Raw genomic sequence first — 21,356 nt, 5'->3', positions numbered from 1 at the left:
GATAAGGCTCTTGAAGCACTTTGAAACGTTTTACTACGTTAAAGGTGCTATATAAATACAAGTTGTTGTGGTTGTGCTGTTGGGTTTATTTCCATCCTCCTCCTCTCTTTCCAACCACCCCCCCTCAAAAAAAATGACTAAACCACAAATTTGCTCATATCCCTAAACCTATACTCTCCTGCAGTCTTCTGTATTATTCACAATTTCCAGTGTCTTTTCATTTGGTACAGTCAGCAAATGTTACTATTCTCATCAGGGCAGGAGTTGTCGAGAGGGAGGGCGGGCGGAGCTGAGGCAGGGGAAGGAGGGCCCGAATTTAGCGGGGGGTCCGGGGTGGAGGGAAGCAGATGTGTCTTCAGAGTTCTAAGCCCCACACTCTGGAATTTCTTTCCTTGAGCATTCTGACTCTCCAGCCCCGCCCCTCCTTTATGACCCTCTTTAAAACCCACTTCTTTGACCAAGCTTTTGGTCATCCCTCCCAATATCTTTTCTAAACTGCACCTAATTTGGAATGAATAGTGAAAATCTAATTTGGATTGCTCAGTCATTCAGAAATTTGCCCAATGGTGCTCTCGCCTCAAACATCCAACAGTGGACAACTGGAGTCCTAGATTGCCTACACACATCCCATCAAGCCTAGTGCTTAACCATCGGTTAACCATCGGATTGGATTTAAGTGAAAGTGGTTTGTGCTAAACCATTCCCATCCTCAGCTAATGACAAGCCAAGGTAAGACAATTGGTGAACTTTGGGATGAATTCAATGAGCATTAAAGGAGAATCTGAGCACTCTTCACATAGTACAACACAGGTCACTTTACTGTAACATATTTGTATCAACCACACATATTGAATTTTTATAATGGACAAGATCCATCAGTGTCATGAATTGAACATTTTGCACTGCTTGCACTTACTATCAGCATTGGGTATTCCAAGGCAGGTTATCATGAGTTAAATGCAGAGTAACACTCAACTCACACTGCCTAAAGCCCTACCTTGAGACAACATTCTAACGAAAACAAGAGGTGCAGCATCTAGTAGCCACAGTTGTCATTATTGTGGTTCAAAAGAGACTGCCAGTAGAACAATTAATGCTAAATTGCAGGTTGTTTGGTCCTATGGGCTTGTGCCACTGGGAATTGAATTATCTGCAGGTGCCTGATGGTTTAGTCAGTTAATATGGTACTCAACCACAATCACCAGGAAAATTCCAGATTTGAACCATAGTCAAATTCTAGATTTGAACCCTAAGTTAGTTAGTAAATTTCATCTGGGGATTGTAGGAGCCAAAAAACGCCAGGCAGGGTTCCTATTCATTGCATATATGTGGACATTGGGTGAGGACTGGATTGAACGCGGAGCGGAGCTACAGGCAGGAGCGGACCTGGGAGAGAGCGCAGGACTCGGAGACTACTAAAGGCCCAGACTCGAAGGCCTACCCGCACTCGGAGCGGCAGAGAGGCAACCGGTGAAAAAACAAGGAGTGACGTCACAGGACAGCAGGTCGATGATTGGCTGGTGAGTAATAGTTTTTTTCTCTCAGTTAGGAAATTGGGTAAAATTGAATTCAAATCTAGAAGCGTAAAACTACTGGTAGCTCATTAAAATTAAAGCTTAAACTACTTAACAAGAGTAATATAACCAAAAATAACCGTATTTAAGGCTTAATTTGTTTTTGCTTGGTTTAAGTTAATCTAATAAATTAAGGCATGGCAGGGCAGCTCAGACCTGTGGAATGCACAACCTGTGCCATGTGGGAACTCCAGGACGCTTCCCGTGTCCTGGACAACAACATGTGCAGGAAGTGTCGTCAGTTGGTGCAGCTCGAGCTCCGGGTTTCGGGTGCATTGCAAGGCTGAGAGTTTTGTGGATAGCACGTTTCAGGATGTGGTCACTCCGCAGATTAAGAAAGTGCAGGCAGATAGGGACTGGGTGACTGCCAGACAGACAAGGACGACTAGGCAGGTAGTGCAGGAGTCCCCTGAGGGCATCTCACTTTCCAACCAGTATTCAGTCCTGGGTACTGGTGGGGGAAGAGTGTTCCTCTGGGGAGTGCAGCCAGAGCCAAGTCCAAAGCACCATGGGTGGCTCAGCTGTACAGGGCGGGGGGAGGAGAAAGGTCGAGAGAACAATTGTGATAGGGGATTCTATAGTTAGGGGAGCAGACAGGCATTTCTGCATCCGCAAACATGATTCCATAATGGTACGTTGCCTCCCTGGTGCCAGGGTCATGGATATCACTGAGCGGCTGCATGACATTCTGAAGGGGGAGGGTGAACAGCCAGAGGTCGTGGTACATATCGGTATCAACGACATAGGTAAAAAGAGGGATAAGGTCCTGCAAGCAGAATATAAGGAGTTAGGAAATAAGTTAAAAAGCAGGACCTCAAAAGGTAGTAATCTCAGGATTACTCCCAGTGCCACGTGCTAGTGAGTATAGGAATAGGAGAATAGGTCAGATGAATGCATGGCTGGAGGGTTGGTGCAGGAGGGAGGGATTTAGATTCCTGAGGAATTGGGACCAATTCTGGGGAAGGTGGGACCAGTACAAGCCGGACGGGTCGCACCTCAACAGATCCGGGACCAATATCCTTGCAGGGGTGTTTGCTACTGCTGTTGGGGAGGGTTTAGAGTGGCAGGGGGATGGGAACCTGAGCGGGGAGTCAGAAGAGAGTAAAGTTGAAAGAAGCAAGAGAGGGGAGGACCCAGGGGAAATTTACAATACAAATAGTTGTTCAAGAACAAGTGAAAGGGAAAAGCGTAGAGCAGCAGAAAGAAAGTGCACTTTAGGCACGACAGATAAAGTGAAAACTAGAAAGTGTAAAGCGATTACCCCAGCATCAAAGCTGAAGGTCAGGCTAGAGTGTGTGGCCCAACTAAGAGTTCTATATACAAACGCACGGAGTATAAGGAATAAATTAAATGAACTACAGGCACAAATTCAAATCGGAGGGTATGACATGATAGCTATTACTGAGACATGGCTGCAGGATGGTCAGGATTGAGAACTAAATATACCAGGTTATAAGGTCTACAGGAGAGATAGGGAAAATGGAAGAGGGAGATGAAATCACTTCAATGATAAAGGAGGATATAACGAGGGGTAAGCAGCCAACAGAGATCTTATGGGTTGAATTGAGAAATAGGAAAGGATCTAAGACTATAGTGGGAGTTGTGTATAGGACCCCTGGCAGCAGCTCTGAAGTGCTAGATTGTATAAATGCAGAGATTAGACAAGCGTGTGACAAAGGCATAGTGGTCTTAATGGAGGACTTTAACCTTCACATAGATTGGGAAAAGCAGACTAGCAACGGTCAGAAAGGTAGTGAATTTCTTGAGTGTGTCCGGGATAGTTTTCTACAGCAATATGTCCTAGAGGCAACAAGGGGGCAAGCCATACTAGATTTAGTAATGAGCAATGAACCAGATTTAGTTAACAGCTTGACTCTGCGTGAACATCTATCCAATAGCGATCGTAACATGATCGAATTCAAGGTAGCGTTTGAAAGGGAAAAAAGTGAATCCGCTAAGATTCTAGACTTGGGTAAGGCCGACTTCAATGGGATGAGACAGAGACTGTCCACAGTAAAGTGGGCAAATCGGTTAATGGGTAAAACGACTGATGATCAGTGGGAAATGTTTAAAGAAACATTTAACGTGATACAGAATCGGTTTATACCCCTGAAGGGCAAGAACTCTACTTGCCAAAAAAAACAGCCATGGACAACTAAAGAGGTAAGGGACAGTATAAGACATAAGGAAAGGGCATACAAAAAGACAAAAAATGGCACAGATCCTGGTGAATGGGAAAGATACAAAGATCAACAAAGGGTCACAAAACAGATAGTAAGAGCTACAAAAAGAGAGTATGAAAAGAAACTTGCAAGGGATATCAAAACCAATACGAAGAACTTTTAGAGTTATATTAGGAAAGAGAGAGTGGTCAGGAGCAGTGTTGGCCCCTTAAAAACTGAAAGTGGGGATATTGTCATTGACAATGGGGAAATGGCGGACATGTTGAATAATTACTTTGCGTCAGTATTTACAGTAGAAAAAGAGGATAGCATGCCGGAAATCCCAAGAAAACTAATATTGAATCGGGGACAGGGACTCAATAAAATTAACATAAGTAAAGCAACAGTAATGAAGAAAATAATAGCATTAAAGAGTGACAAATCCCCAGGACCAGATGGTTTCCATCCCAGGATTTTAAAGGAAGTAGGTAAGCACATTGCAGCTGCCCTAACTATAACCTTTCAAAGTTCTCTAGATTCAGGAACTATCCCTCTAGATTGGAAAATTGCACGTCACTCCACTTTTTAAAGAAAGGAGAGAGGGAAACCAGGGAATTATAGGCCAGTTAGCCTAACATCTGTTGTGGGGAAAATGCTGGAGTCTATAATTAAGGATAGGGTGATTGAACACAGAGAATTTTCAGTTAATCAGAGAGAGCCAGCATGGATTTGTGAAAGGTAGGTCGTGCCTGACAAACCTGATTGATTTCTTTGAAGAAGTGACTAAAGTAGTGGACAGGGGAATGTCAATGGATGTTATTTATATGATTTCCAGAAGGCATTTGATAAGGTCCCACATAAGAGACTGTTAGCTAAGATAGAAGCCCATGGAATCGAGGGAAAAGTACGGACTTGGTTAGGAAGTTGGCTGAGCGAAAGGTGACAGAGAGTAGGGATAATGGGTAGGTACTCACATTTGCAGGATGTGATTAGTGGAGTCCCGCAGGGATCTGTCTTAGGGCCTCAATTATTCACAGTATTTATTAATGACTTAGATGAAGGAATAGAAAGTCTCATATCTAAGTTTGCCAATAACACAAAGATTGGTGGCATTGCAAGCAGTGGAGATGAAAACATAAAATTACAAAGCGATATTGATAGATTAGGTGAATGGGCAAAACTGTGGCAAATGGAATTCAATGTAGACAAATGTGAGGTCATCCACTTTGGATCAAAAAAGGATAGAACAGGGTACTTTCTAAATGGTAAAAAGTTAAAAACAGTGGATGTCCAAAGGGACTTAGGGGTTCAGGTACATATATCATTGAAGTGTCATGAACAGGTGCAGAAAATAATCAATAAGGCTAATGGAATGCTGGCCTTTATATCTGGAGGACTGGATTACAAGGGGGTAGAAGTTATGCTGCAGCTATACAAAACCCTGGTTAAACCGCACCTGGGATACAGTGAGCAGTTCTGGGCACCGCACCTTCAGAAGGACATATTGGCCTTGGAGGGAGTGCAGCGTAGGTTTACTAGAATGATATCCGGACTTCAGGGGTTAAGTTACGAGGAGAGATTACACAAATTGGGGTTGTATTCTCTGGAGTTTCGAACGTTAAGGGGTGGTCTGATCGAAGTTTAAGATATTAAGGGGAACAGATAGGGTGGATGGAGAGAAACTATTTCCGCTGGTTGGGGATTCTAGGAGTAGGGGGCACAGTTTAAAAATTAGAGCCAGACCTTCCAGGAGTGAGATTAGAAAACATTTCTACACACAAAGGGTGGTAGAAGTTTGGAACTCTCTTCCGCAAACGGCAATTGATGCTAGCTCAATTGCTAAATTTAAATCTGAGATAGATAGCTTTTTGGCAACCAAAGGTATTAAGAGATATGGGCCAAAGGCAGCTATATGGAGTTAGATCACAGATCTGCCATGATCTTATCAAATGGTGGAGCAGGCTCGAGGGGCTGAATGGCCTACACCTGTTCCTATATTCCTATCTGCACTGTGATATTTCCTTCAATTGAGAAGCTCGTCAATACTCAATGTCTAATTTTGTACATAAAGAATGGTCACTTAGCAAGACACTAAGTCTGCCAGTGCCCATAGATCCACACCTCAGCACTGAATTGTCTCCATGAGAGGAAAGAATGTGTGGGGAAAAAAAAATATTGCTCTAATCCATTTCACAAGACTGTTGCTGCTGGCATAGAAAGGCTACTTTTATCCGTGTTCAAACCCACTCCTTTGGTATAATTGTTACCTTTGCTGCACTGAAGCCATTTTCCTTTGTTCACTCTCAGCTTGCTGAAGATGGCATCTTTTGATTTCTTGCTGAGCTTTTACTCGTTCTTTTTCCATTGCTGCCTTTCTGAACAACTTGAAGCTGTCACTAGAAGATTTTATGATTGATGCAGTTGTTGTCACCATTTTGCCCAAACTTGCCCACGAATTTGCATTCTTGATCTTAATGTCCTAATTTATCAAAAATTAAGAAGCTTGTGAAATTGCATGTCAATGAAAGAAGAAACTTTATAGCAAGTGGCTTCAACACTAGCTTTTACAAATTGTTTTATTTTGATTTTTCAATATGCTAATTAATCATACCAATTGGATTCCAATCGTCACCCTGACATTTCTAGTCTTGCATCAAGCATTTAAAAAAAAAATCTGCATTTAATAACAGAATAATATCAGCTACCTCTCGTGTGCAAGAGTGCATGGCTGTTTGGGGGGGGTGGGGGAGGAAAAGAGAGAGAGAGAGAGAACACGAACACAGGCGATGGGAAAAGCACGTGGGCAAGTGTGTGGCAAATTCTTATTCAACCTATATATTGCCATGTAGGACTACTTCTTACTATAATCAATGGCTAAATTTAATGCAAGAGGTGGGTGGTCAGAAACGTTCCAAATTTTGTTGAATACATTTTTTTTTAAGGTGTGATTACATGACAAAGCTTGGTGGGAGTGTCCAAAGTTAGAAGTCTTAACAAGTACAATCTAGCATGAAGTTGCAAATTTGTTCTTTTTGTATTTAGGAATTGATTTGGGAGTGATAGTGGGCTTTAAATGTTCAAGGTTGCCTTGGATATTAATGCAGCACATCTGGAGGTAGACTTAGCAATCTAATACATGAGTCAGGGAGGTCCAGTGTTCCAGGTTGCTGTTAATGATTCAGTCAGCTGGTTAATTGAAAAGATCTAGAGAGTTAGACCCATCACACAGGGGGTTGGGATTTTTAACACTTGGCTTCAACTAATCCTGCAAGCTAATGTCGTAACAGGTAGGGTGGTCTTAGGTGGACAAGCTATCAGAAGCTTACTAGCACTGTGCTTCATCAATATTCCTATGTAGAGTTGGGGAGGGTCCCTAACTCTTACCAATCTGTGCCTAAGACCCCTGGTCCTAGGTGAGTGAGGTGCATGGAAACTATTTCTGCAGATTTTTCAGTAGTTTGATTTAGAAATTCTTAACTACACTATCGCATTTTGGCACATTTCAGGCACTTTTTCGGTGGATTGTCATGCAACTGGAGGCAAATAAAAGTTGTTTTCTTTTAAAATTGAGCATTAAAATGCAGAAAACGAAGAAGAATGAAAACAGAAAAATATTCTTTGTGGAGTGCACCAAGTCCAAGACCCAAAGTATACCACACAAGTGCTCCTTTAAAAAAATCTTGTGAACTCTAATTTTGCCTTCATGGAGTCTGAGGCCCGCAGTATGCCATGGAAGTGTTTCAAAAATATTGTTGCTGACCTGACTTTAACTTGAAATACTTTTGCATAAGAACACTCTGCATAAAAATGACCTAACCACTCTTTATTCATTTGATGAGGATTCTAAATTTTGCCCCCCCCCCACCACCAATCGTCAGCTCACTGACCAGTAGAAATAGTTTGTAACGCAAAAAGGCCTCAAAACTTGAGGGTCATTGCCAGATACAATTTTCTTCTAGCTTTGAAAGAATTGGCCACCTCTGCTATAAAGGGTTCAATGTTCATGGAATTTAGCCCGACAATCTAACTGGCTTTGTAAAGAGGATTACAAAGGCTTGTTTGGAAAAAAAAAGTTAAATTGCTTGGGAAGTCTCTCAAAACTGGTGTAACTGATGCATGAAGTCAAAAGACTGTTGCACCCAAGGCATACTTCAGGATGTGTCAGGGAAGCATATTAGTTTACAATTCAGAAAGGTCAGAGCATCAGTTTTCAAGACAAGTAATAATTCCATACTTCAAAAGGTAAGGCAGACATGAACGTTGTTTCAATTCTGTCCAAAATGATAATTCTAGAAATGAGAGATCCCACCTTCTTTGGAAGAAGTGAGGTTTTAGGCTCCAGGGCTTGCTTACAGTTACTATTTGTTTTCATTTCATCAGCATGGACATCTTCCATCTCTGAAATATTTAAAAAGGTTTCAACTATTAGCTATACTAATAGCAGAATGTGTAATATACAGAATTATAATGAAACAAGATACATTTGGACATTCATTGGAACTCACTAAAATAGATTTTTTAATTTTCTAAAAACCATTTTGAAAATATTTATTCTAGCATCAATAAATTAGAATACAAATAACTTAAAGTAGTCAAAAACCTACTGGCTGCAAGAACTTATTGCAGTATATAATTATTGGTGACTTTAAATATCCAAACATCAGGCCAGGTTTAAAATAATGCAGCAGCAAAAAAAGAGCAGTTTCTACAGTGTGTCCAGGACTGCTTTCCAGATAGTTATGTTTTCAGTCCAACAAGCAAAAAGGCAGTGCTGGGTCCAGTTCCAAGAACTGAAATGGGTAATAAGGGTAAGGGAGCATTAAGAAAACAGTGACCATGACAAGTAGGTTTGACTTAAAAATTAGAGAAGAAAGAAAAAGATAAAGACACTTGACTGGAGAAAAAAAAAATGCTAATTGCCTTTTAGTCACCAAAATGATTATTGACATGTGCCAGCTATTTGACTATGGGGGTATCAAAGCACAGTAAGAGTTACTGGATAGCAATCAGGAGCAAGAACTATGGCTGATTTGGCTCTCCTTAACCCAAGGGAATTGAGGGCAACTGTAGCACCCTTACTGCATAAATTCAATGAATCGTCTAGGCTGCTCGTTTTGCACTTATAGACCTGAACAATGGAACTTTTAACAGTCTACCATATTTTACACAACACATTTGAAGCCTTTCAATGGGAATATCACAATGAATAGAAAATGTTGTTACTAAGCATGCACTATAAAACATGGCAGAATTGATCAGTGTTTGAGCAATGCATGTTCCCATTAACAGCATGTTTAAAAAAAAGTTTACTTCAACATAATTCCTATTAGTATTAAAATTGCACTATTCTAAGCAAGTCTCACTCGACCCTAAGCCACATCTGTCCGGAAAAGGAAGAGAATTCCAATTTGTTGTAAAGTAGACAGAATCAAACAGACATGGATCCAATAGGGAGTTGCGTAGTAGTGGTTCACCTAGGCAATCCCCACATCTTCGTTTTAAAAAAATTCTTTCAATGATAACTGTAAATAACATCTTCCAAAGGTGAAGATTAAGAACTGATATAGGTGACTCCTTACAACCTCAGGACATTTCATAATGCCTTGCAACCAATTAATTACTTTTGCGTGGGTAAATATGGTAGCCAATTTGCACACAGCAATATCTGACAAACAGCAAATGAATGAATGAACAAATAATCTGTGTTCTTTTGGCTGGTAGTGATTGAGTGAGGAATTTTGGCCAGGATAGTTAGAGAATTCCCGGCTGTTCTTCAAAAAGTGTCATGGGATCTTTTACATCCACTTGAGCAGGTACATTGGTTTAAAGTCTCACCCAAAAGAACCACCTCCAACAATGCAGCATTCGCTCAGTACTGCACTGAAGTGTCCAGCTAGATTATGTGCTCAAGCTTGTAGCAGGGCTTGAACCCACAACCACCAACTTGGGTGAGCACTACCAGCTTAGCCAAGCTAACACAAACAGGCAAGGTAATGTTCAGACTAGTGGGTGGACATACCAATAAAGGAAGATCCAAGCCAGCTTGTAAATACAAGGCTATAAATTGTTCATTTCCTGAAGAGGTTAAATATAGTGAGTATTGCAGAGCCAAGATGTGGAAACTACCTCAGGTGCCTGCGATATATAACAATCCTTTTGATTTGGCTTAAACACTGATAATTGCACAAGATGAATTGCAAATAAAATTCAAGATATCAACCTGGGAAGGCTGAATATCTGACAAGTAGCCTGACAACACAGAGGCAGTGGACAGGTTGAGGTAAGTGGGAGAGAGGTAAAGCTGGGTGTCATCAGTGTTCTTGTGGTGGCCGACCCCATGTTTGCAGATAATGGGCCCGATTTTAGCACCCGCTACCGGGTGCGTTCTCGGCGGGGGGCCCCGAAAATCCCGAAATCCCGGAGTGGGACCGGATCGCGCCTCGATTCCGCCCATTTCCGGGTTCCGCGCTGACGTGCGGGGGTGCATGCGCAGCCCCCGCTGGTGGGACTCCTGCAGGCAATTAAAGCCAGCGGGATGCCACTTGAGTGCATTTACTTTGGTTGTTCAGGGCATTAACTGACCTGATTAAGGGACTGTGTGTGATTTTGGATAAACATGGGACTGTTTCACACACTGGGGGAAAACACTCCCAGTTGAAATGGACGTGTTGCAGCTGTCAGCCTGTGGCAGCTGCAAAGGTCCATTTGACAGGTGGGGGTAGGGGGAGGTGGGGGTAGGGGGGGGGGGGGGGGGGGGAGACCCTCAGCCATTGCAGGAGGCCGCTCTGTCACTTGGGACAAAGTTTGGCCTCCACCACCCTCCTCCTGATGGTCGAAGTCACCAACCTGCACACTTACCCCGGGGTCCGGAGACATGTACCTACCTTGCGGACCCCCTCAGATGTACATCTTGCGGATGGGGGCCGCCGTAGCTGCAGTCATGACCTCCTCGGAGGGCGAACAGCATCACCAGCCTCACCATCCACGCCGTCCACCTCTGACACGTGGAGCTCCACAACAGAGTGCTGTGACACATCCACCTGTACAGCAGGAGGGAGGGCTACCGCAGACAGAGATGCGTCGCAGAGGGCACTACCCTCGCCACACGTTCCACAGACCGAGGCTCAGCCTCCTGGCCCTCTCTGAGCAGCAGTGCACACGGAGGCTCAGAGTCACTCGACATGTAGCCGTGGATATCTGCAGCCTCTTTCATGCCGAGCTGCTCCTGGCTGGCCCGTGCACCATCTTCCTACCTGTCGCTTTCCAAATCACCACTGCCCTCCCGAACTTCTGCTCCACAGCCTTCCAGGCTGCAACCGGGGACATCCCCGATGTCTCTCAGTCGTCTGCGCAGAAGAGCCCTGCAAATACATCTACACCCACTCTGCAGTGACACAGTGGGTGGCGTCAGTGGTGGGTCCCCATAGAGATACCCAGGGGCGGGCATTATTGCACAGACCGGACAGGATTCGCGAAGACATGGCAGTGGTGGTGCCAATATAATGTGTGATGTGAGTTGTGCTTTAATTCAATAGACGTACGAACCATGACAAATCCTCAAACACCCTTGTGCATCCCCTTTATGCTCACGACACGTTTGCCTGATGCTGCCTACTGCACATATGTGATGCATGCCCTGTGGCTGCAGCACAGGTGGTGGCAGGTTGAGTGAGGCTGGCCATGAGAGAGATGCACGAGAGGGTGCGTATGAGAGAGGGACATGAGATTGTATGCGGATTGGATTGCGTGGTAGTGGCGGGGCGAGTACTGGCGAGGTGAGAAAGTGCAGGTAAGGTGAGGATGAGGTTTGAGTGGGTATGCGGGGTGATGTGGCAGAGTAGTGTTGGCAGTGCCGATGGAGATGTGGGGTGGGGGCAGTGCTGTGGCAGACGGGGTGTAGGGGAAGGACTACGTGTACTCACAGTGGCTGACCTAGTGAGGTCGTTGGAGCGCCTCCTGCACTGTGTGCCGGTGGGCGATGTGTTGGTGGCGCAGGTGACCCCCTCTGCCACCTCGGGCCCGGCCTTCCTGGTGGCGGAGGCGGGCCGCTTCCTCCCGCACGCCGGGTGGGAGATCTCTGTCCTCCCCCTCCTCCTCACCCCATGTATGGATACCTGGGGTGGGGCATCATTAAACTGGGAGCAGCCTTCCCCCTGGGCTGCTCCACGCTGCCATTTTTTCTGTTGGTTGCAGCATCTGTCAGTGGAGGACTGCCCCTTTAAATAGAGCGCCTCCAGCTGACAGATCGTACTGCGCATGCGCAGCCCGCCCGATGCGCAGACCAGCAGCGCTGAGCCCGGAGGAGCAGGTAAGTGGATCCAATTAGTGGTTTGCCTGCGACGATCGCGTGGGAAACCCACTAATTTCACCGGGTGCATTGACCACGCACCCGAAACCCAACCCGCCAGAATCCCGCAGGCCTGCTAACATCAGGCCCAATGTTACTGAGCAGAAGCATATATATTAGGAAGAGGAGGGGACCAAGGATAGACTTCAGGGACTCCACGGATAATGGTATTGGGGTGGGAAGAGAAGCCATTGCATGAAATGCTCTGGCTATGATTCGATAGTTAAGAGTGGAACCAAGCGAGAGCAGTTCAACTGAGCTGGGCAATGGAGAAAAGGCATGGTCAATTGTCAAAGGCTACAGAGAGGTTGGAGGATCAAGAGAAATAATGCATCATGGTTACAGTCACAGAGGATGTCATTTGTGAATTTGATTAGGGCCATTTATGAGCAGTGGCAGGGGCAGAGACCCAGTTGGAGAGATTCAAACATGGAGTTGCAATAAAGATCAGCATAAATTTGGGAAATGACGATAAGTTGAAGGACTTGGGAGGGGAAAAGAAGGTTGGACATGGGGCAGTAGTTTGCAAGCACAGAGGGGTCGAGGGTGGATTTTCCAAAAAGGGGAATAGTACTCATTGTTGATGGAGTTTCGTGGCACCAGCTGCCCTCCAGCTCATTAATTTGGTCATTTTCTTATGTCACACAGGACAATGAGCATTGACATGCTATTTGTGATTGCATTTTTGTGGCTTCGAGCCCCACACAAGAACCCAAGTATACAATCTAAGCTGACATCGCAGTGCAGTACTTAGGAAGTGTTGCATCTGTCTGTTTTGGTGATTCACATCGATCTTAAGGATCACATGGCACTACTCAAACAAGCCCATGGGGATGTTCTGATCAATACAGTTCCCTCAGCAAATTTACCAAACAGATGAACTGGTCACTCATCTCAATACTGTGTATAGGATGTTGCTGGTATTTGCCAGCGTAATAGTTACCTCGCTTCTAAGTAATTCATTGAATTAAGCTCTTAAAACATGTTGTCAGTGTCATACAGTATTATATAAATGAGAGTAGTATTATAGTTCCACACTGGGTGGTGCCTTTTTAATCTGAGCCAGAAGCAGGCCTCTAAAGGCAATTTCTTAAAGCAGGAAATGGAGATTTCCAGGATGTGTGGAAATGATCTTCAACTGTATTTAAAGATTCTTTTGGTATTGCTGTGCTCCATCAGACAATAGCTGCTCATCTGATTCCACAATGTTATGATAATAGCTTTCACACTTAACAGGGGCTTTTTAAAAAGGCAAATCAAAATCTAGTCCAAATTTGGCAATTTTGTGTTTAGATTTCAATTAATTTCTAAATCCTATTGCTGTCTTATATAAACTTAGTGTAAAATCATTTCAGATACAAGATCCTGTTGAAAAAAACAAGTACTGAATCCCATCAAATGTACTGTTTTCCCTATGTTTGCCATCCATATCTATATTGGTCAGGATAGGTTAGTCCAGCCACTGATGTCTCCACACATATCTTTAATGTTTCCTGATCAACCTGCCATATTTAATTTTCATATCTTTAGATTTTAACACAAAAACAGATTAAGGGAGTGAGTGCAAATATACATTAAAAATTATGAACACCTAAAGTTGTAAACTTACTTTGTTGCATTGTGACAGGCATAGGGTCACTGCATGCTTCAAGAGTCGGCTTGGTTTGGTTAATTGGGAAACATTTAGATTCCTCTTCTACATTATATAATGACTTTGGTTCCTAAAAAACAACACTCAGTAAACTACATTTTGTATGATTTAAGCTTGTCTAAATTGCATTTCTTTTTAAAAAAATCAGAACAGATTTTACTTTACTTTAACATAGATGGGTTGAAGAGAAAGATCAGCTGACGGAAATGCAAATTTCGATGAAGGAGGTGAATGCAACGGTGACACAACTGCAGGAAGTCCTTAAGAACAAACAACAAAATCAAATGTTAATTCAGATATGGTTGACACATTTTCTTTTGAAATTTCAATTAAAAGTAGGTTAAAATTGGACATGGGATTCTTGACTTGACAAATGTTCAAATAGTTTTCTTTATAGTCACTTTTCCTCTCTTCATTTGTAGCAATATGTTCTTTTCCCAAGTAATACCAGCATATGCACCATTCTTGTTACATTACAGATGACTGCAGTTATATTTATTGGAAAGCATGCTCAGTTTAAAAAAAAATACAATGTTCATCTGCAATTGCTATTAAAGATGCACGTTTCTTTACCAAAGAAAGCATCTGCCTTCATATTCAATATTCTCTGTCTTGGGTTCTGCCTCCAGGATAGTCCATCCATAATTTAAGACAAGTTAATAATTGTAGTGCTAGCTGACTCACTCACATCTAACTTCTGGTATGAATGGCAAAACAATATTGTAATCTAATGCATGGTTTTCTCAAGATTTCGATTCCTTCTAAAACAGAATGCGGTCAGTTTGCAAAAATCTAAAAACCAAAGTTGGCTGACAACCATCTAAATTTGGAATGGCTTCCATTTGTATTCAGCTATTGTACATCATAAATTAAAAAACTTCTAAAGGATATAATTACTACAACATGTAGCCTCTCTAGACTGGAAAAGCATACAGAGCTAAGAATGGATGGTATGAAATATTATGGTTCTGACTCTGCAACTGCTGAATTGGAGCACAAGGTGGAGTTAATGGCAACTGTTGCCACATCTCAGGCTTCTGCAACTTGCATGGTGACTGCACAGATGGTCTGTGTTTTGAAGGTAGGGTTGCTGCTTTGGCACTAGGTCTTGATGGCTGTGGTGGTAAGCTAGTGTGAAAGGCTAAAGAGACAAAACAAAATGGAATAAAAGCAATGCCTTCTGTAAAAATCCTTTACTGTAACTTTGTTTAGATTCATTGTTTAAAATGCCATCATATTCCTCATGAGGAGACTTTTATTGAACTGTTTCCTATTATGCATCAATTACTAATTTGGCATGGGGAGAAACACAGAGTGCTTATTTCTTAAAGACCATAAAGTAGTCAGCGTGCAAACTGTTCTGTTTATAGGTGGTCAATGCCATGCCTGGAGTCCTTTGGAAAAGATAGCACAGAGATCCCAAAACAAAAGCAAAGTAATAAAATACAAAATAGTATTTCCTATTCATGTGTCAAACAAAAACATGAAGTCACTGCTCCAAAACCAGAGCAGTTATTCCATTGTTATCCTTAGTGAAGGCTGCTGAAAGACAAAAAAGCAGCAACACAGATGCTCAACAAACTCAAAATTACAGATTTAGAATCATTGGAAGACAGAATTGCTAGCATATGACACCCCAGTGAAGTGAAGGTGGTGATTAATAGAAAATGCCTCTGGTAATATGGAGGATAGCACTAGAGGGGAAAAAAAACTACAAAAGCTACTAGTTTGCCATAAAAACCCAACTGGTTCACTAATGTCCTTCAGGGAAGGGAAACTGCCAACCCTACTCAAACTGGCCTACATGTGATTCTTGTTCACATGATGTGGTTGACTCTTAATAGCCCTGAAGTGGCCTAGAAGCCACTCAGTTCCAGACAACTGGGTACAGATAATAAATGCAGATGTTTCCAGCATTACCTAAATCCCAAGAACAAATAAATAAAATGTAAGCCTTCAAACTGCAAGCATTTCTTAGAAGTTATTAATATTGCCACAGCTGATTTTGCAGTGATCCTTATTTGTTGTATGGTCACCATTCCACAAAAAGCATATATAAAATATTGGAGAAGGTGAACAGAAGAGCAACAAGACAGATCCCAAGTGTTACAGGGAGGATTAAAGCTGAAACTCTACAGTCTAGAAAGGAGAAGTTAATGGGGATCTCAGTGAGACAAACAAAATGTTAAATGGTACTGAGAATGCTGAATATATTATTTCAAAATAAGTCAGGAAAGCAGGACCAGACATACATTTAAATTTGTGGAAAAAAAAATTTAGAACAGGAAGAAATTCTTTTGGCAAAGAGTAAATAATATTCACAACAACCTGCCAGGTGGGCAGTCAAGACAGAAATATTCGGGGATATTCAAAGAGACTTGATGCTGTAGTGAAAAACTTAAGAGTACGAGAGGGAAGAGCTTCAAAGCACATGTGTGTGTTCTTGAACTCCATTTTCCCAAGCAGACTTCATAGGTTGGTTGATATGGAGGGAGCCAGAAAATCCTGTAAGCTGTGGCTCAGTGGTAACACTGTCATCTTCGAGTCAGAAGGTTATGGGTTCAAGCCCCTCTCCAGGACTTGAGCATGTAATCTAAGCCGACATCAGTGCGGTGAGGGAGTGCTGCACCGTCAGAGTAGAAGACTGAGATTGTGGAATAAAAGCAGCAGCAGACCTGCACCAAGAGACAACTACTGTGCGACATCACAGGGACTTAACTCCTGGACCTGAGATAAATAAGAAGCAAAAAGTAATCCAAGTGGGACGTCACCAAGGAAGGAGGTAAGTGATTGGCTGGTGAGTATTTTCCTGCTGAATTTGTCTAAGGTTAGAGTTTGTGGATTCTCTGGTCTCTGTTGTGTAGTGGGGGACTGCTGTTCAGCAAGGGCCCTTGAGTATACCTTTTTAATTGAAGTGAAATTGGTGGGATTCATTTAATTTGAATTAATTAGTTAAAGGGTAAGTCATGTCAGGACAGCCCAGCCCCGTGTTATGCTCTTCCTGCTCTATGTGGGAAATCAGGGACCCTTCCGGTGTCCCTGACGACCACGTGTGCGGGAAATGCATCCAGCTGCAGCTACTGACAAACCGCATTGCGGCACTGGAGCTGCGGATGGATTCATTAAGGAGCATTCGCGATGCTGAGAACGTCGTGGATAGCACGTTTAGTGAGGTGGTCACACCGCAGGTAAAGGTTGTACAGGCAGGAAGTAATTGGGTGACCACCAGGCAGAGTAAGAAGAGCAGACAGGCAGTGCAGGGGTCCCCTGTGGCCGTCCCCCTCTCAAACAAATATACCGCTTTGGATATTGTTGAGGGGGATGACTTATCAGGGGAAGGCAGCAGCAGCCAACTTCCTGGCACCAGGGGTAGCTCTGCTGCACAGGCTGGGAGGAAAAAGAGTGGAAGAGCTATAGTGGTAGGGGATTCTATCGTAAGGGGAACAGACAGGCGTTTCTGTGGCCGTAAACGTGACTCCAGGATGGTTTGTTGCCTCCCTGGTGCCAGGGTCATGGATGTCACTGAGCGGCTTCAGGGCATTCTCAAGGGGGAGGGTGAGCAGGCAGAGGTCGTGGTCCACATTGGGACCAACGACATAGGTAGGAAGGGAGATGAGGTCCTGCATCAAGAATTTAGGGAGCTAGGTAGCAGATTAAAGAGCAGGACCTCAAAGGTTGTAATCTCTGGATTACTCCCAGTGCCACAGGCTAGTGAGTATAGAAATAGGAGGATAGAACAGATGAATGCGTGGCTAAAGAGTTGGTGCAGGAGGGAGGGTTTCAGTTTCCTGGATCACTGGGCCTGCTTCTGGGGAAGGTGGGACTTGTACAAGTCGGACGGGTTGCATCTGAACCAGAGCGGGACAAATATCCTTGCAGGGAGGTTTGCTAGCACTGTTGGGGGGGGTTTAAACTAACTTGGCAGGGGGATGGGATACAGAGTGGAGCTACAATAGGGGGTGATGTGCAGCCAAATATTGAGAAAAAAACAAGTCAGCTTGGAAGACAGGGCAAATATGTGAGGGCAAGGCTGGATGGCATCTATTTTAATGCAAGGAGTCTTGCGAATAAGGTGGATGAACTGAAGGTGTTGATAAACACATGGGAGTATGATATTGTTGCTGTCACAGAGACATGGTTGAGGGAGGGGCAAGACTGGCAGCTCAATATTCCGGGGTACAGAATCTTCAGGCGAGACAGAGGGGGAGGTATAAGAGGGGGGGGGGGGTCGCAATATTAATTAAAGAATCAATTACTGCCATAAGGAGGGATGATATATTAGCAGGTTCCTCTAATGAGGCCATATGGGTGGAGCTTAAAAACAAAAAGGGGGCAAGCACTTTGATGGGAGTGTACTATAGGCCCCCAAACAGTCAGGGGGAGATAGAGGAACAGATATGTAGGCAAATCTCAGAAAATTGTGCAAATAATAGGGTAATAATCGTGGGGGATTTCAACTTCCCCAATATTAACTGGGATACTCAGAGTGTAAAAGGCTTAGAGGGTACAAAATTCTTAACGTGCATCCAGGAGAGCTTTTTGAGCCAGCATGTAGAAAGTCCTACAAGAGAGGGGGCGGTACTGGACCTAATTCTAGGGAATGTGGCCGGCCAAGTGGAAGAAGTGCTAGTAGGTGAGCACTTTGGTGACAGTGACCATAATTTGGTGAGATTTAAGGTAGTCATGGAAAAGGACAGGGAGGGGCCGGAAATAAAGGTTCTAAATTGGGGGAAGGCCGATTTTAATAGGATAAGGCAGGATCTGGCCAAAATGGACTGGGATCAGCTGCTTGTAGGAAAATCCGCATCGGAGCAATGGGAGTCTTTCAGAAGGGAGATTGAGACCATACAATGGCAACATGTTCCCGTAAAGGTCAAGGGTGGTTCCAAGAACTCCAGGGAACCTTGGATGTCAGGGGATATACGAGAATGGATTAGGAAAAAAAGGAGGGCTTTTGGCAGATACAAAAGGCTAAAGACGGAGGAAGCCCTAGAGGAGTACAAAAAGTGCAGGGGGATACTTATAAAAGAAATTAGGAGATCAAGGAGGGGCCATGAAATAACACTGGCGAGCAAAATAAAGGAAAATCCTAAGATGTTTTATAAGTATATTAAGGGTAAGAGGATGACTAGGGAAAAAATAGGGCCCATTAGGGACAAAAATGGCAATGTGTGTGTGGAGCCGGCAGATGTAGGAGGGGTTCTAAATGAATTTTTTGCATCTGTTTTCACTATGGAGAAGGACGATGTAGACATAGAAATACGGCAGGGGGACTGTGATATACTCGAACATATTAACATCGAGCGGGAGGAGGTATTGGCGGTTTTAGCAGGCCTAAAAATGGATAAATCCCCAGGCCCGGACGAAATGTATCCCAGGCTACTGTGTGAGGCAAAGGAGGAGATTGCGGGGGCTCTGACACATATATTCAGAACCTCTCTGGCCACAGGGGATGTGCCAGAGGACTGGAGAACCGCTAATGTAATACCATTATTCAAGAAGGGGAGTAGGGAAAAACCGGGGAACTACAGGCCAGTGAGCCTAACATCAGTGGTAGGAAAATTATTGGAAACAATTCTGAAGGACAAAATTAGTCTCCACTTGGAGAAGCAAGGATTAATCAGGGATAGTCAACATGGCTTTGTCAAGGGAAGATCATGTCTGACTAATTTGATTGAATTTTTTGAGGGGGTGACTCGGCATGTGGATGAGGGTAACGCAGTGGATGTGGTATACATGGATTTCAGTAAGGCCTTCGATAAAGTCCCCCACAGCAGACTGGTCAAGAAGGTACGAGCCCATGGAATCCAGGGTGCCTTGGCACTTTGGATACAAAACTGGCTTAGTGGCAGAAGGCAGAGGGTGATGGTCGAAGGTTGTTTTTGTGACTGGAAGCCTGTGGCCAGTGGGGTACCACAGGGATCGGTGCTGGGTCCCTTGCTGTTTGTGGTCTACATTAATGACTTGGATATGAATGTAAAAGGTATGATCAGTAAGTTCGCTGATGATACAAAAATTGGTAGGGTGGTAAATAGCGAGGAGGATAGCCTCAGTCTGCAGGACGATATAGATGGGTTGGTCAGATGGGCGGAACAGTGGCAAATGGAATTTAACCCGGAAAAGTGCGAGGTGATGCACTTTGGAGGGACTAACAAGGCAAGGGAATACACAATGAATGGGAGGACCCTAGGCAAGACAGAGGGTCAGAGGGATCTTGGTGTGCAAGTTCACAGATCCCTCAAGGCGGCGGAACAGGTAGATAAGGTGGTAAAGAAGACATATGGGATACTTGCCTTTATTAGCCGAGGCATAGAATATAAGAGCAAGGAGGTTATGATGGAGCTGTATAAAACACTGGTTAGGCCACAGCTGGAGTACTGTGTGCAGTTCTGGTCGCCACACTACAGGAAGGATGTGATCGCTTTGGAGAGGGTGCAGAGGAGATTCACCAGGATGTTACCAGGGCTGGAGCGCTTCAGCTATGAAGAGAGACTGGGAAGATTGGGTTTGTTTTCCTTGGAGCAGAGGAGGCTGAGGGGGGACATGATTGAGGTGTACAAAATTATGAGGGGCACAGATAGGATGGATACTAAGGAGCTTTTTCCCTTCGTTGAGGGTTCTATAACAAGGGGACATAGATTCAAGGTAAAAGGCGGGAGGTTTAGAGGGGATTTGAGAAAGAACTTTTTCACCCAGAGGGTGGTTGGAGTCTGGAACTCACTGCCTGAAAGGGTTGTGGAGGCAGGAACCCTCAACATTCAAGAAGCATTTGGATGAGCACTTGAAATGCCATAGCATACAAGGCTACAGACCAAATGCTGGAATATGGGATTAGAGTAGACAGGGCTGATGGCCGGCGCGGACACGATGGGCCGAAGGGCCTCTATCCGTGCTGTATAACTCTATGACTCTATGACTCTATGTTAAACCGAGGCCTCGTCTGCCCTCTCAGGTGGATGTAAAAGATCCCTTGGCACTATTTTGAAGAATAGCAAGAGAGTTCTCTCTGGTGTCCTGGCCAATATTTATCCCTCGACCAACATCACTTAAAAAAGATTATCTAGTCTCGTCATTATCTCATTGCTGTTTGTGGGATCTTGCTGCGCACAAATTGACTGCCGGGTTTCCTACATTGCAACTGTGACTACAGTTCTAAAAGTACTTGATTGGCTAGAAAGCATTTTGGGACGTTGAGGTCGTGAAAGGCGCTATGTAAATGCAAGTTCTTCCTTTCAGCTAACTGGGGGAAGAGAGTTGGAGTTACCGTCACAAGAACGACCAGTGATCCTCTACCCAAATTGTGAATGAGGGTAAATGGAAAAAAGTTACAGAAAAGAGAGTTTTTCAGCATCCCCCTCCAGATATTCAACAGGACCTAGGCTTTGACATTTTGGTCTGAATTTCAGAAGTTGAGAAATGACCATGAGATGAAATGAGGATGGAATTTTAAAAAGAATCCCCCCAAAATTTCCTCTAATGGAACAAAGGTTAAAGTATCCTACCAATCATTTTTGATGAGATGGCTTTCCCTAACATTTCTATGGGCACTAACAAGATCTACTAACTGCAAGCCACACTAGTTAGAAGAAATCAGGGTCCCCCCACTTAGTGGTAAATTTGTG

The 21,356-nt window shown here is 43.8% G+C and overlaps 1 protein-coding gene across 1 annotated transcript in view; it reads right to left on the bottom strand.

The window, feature by feature from the left end:
• Positions 1-21,356, bottom strand: part of brdt (bromodomain, testis-specific) — a 167,493-nt gene that overhangs the window by 15,928 nt on the left and 130,209 nt on the right. The window contains exons 16-19 of the mRNA XM_067989576.1: positions 13,900-13,994; positions 13,693-13,804; positions 8,046-8,134; positions 6,004-6,215 (exon numbers count right to left, since the gene is read on the bottom strand). Of these exons, the coding sequence (XP_067845677.1) occupies positions 6,004-6,215; positions 8,046-8,134; positions 13,693-13,804; positions 13,900-13,994 (508 nt within the window). The remainder of the gene's footprint in view (positions 1-6,003; positions 6,216-8,045; positions 8,135-13,692; positions 13,805-13,899; positions 13,995-21,356) is intronic.

This window comes from Heptranchias perlo, chromosome 9 (genome assembly GCF_035084215.1).
Source record: "Heptranchias perlo isolate sHepPer1 chromosome 9, sHepPer1.hap1, whole genome shotgun sequence".
NCBI lineage: Eukaryota > Metazoa > Chordata > Chondrichthyes > Hexanchiformes > Hexanchidae > Heptranchias > Heptranchias perlo.
This window is presented reverse-complemented; position numbering and strand designations above follow the sequence as displayed.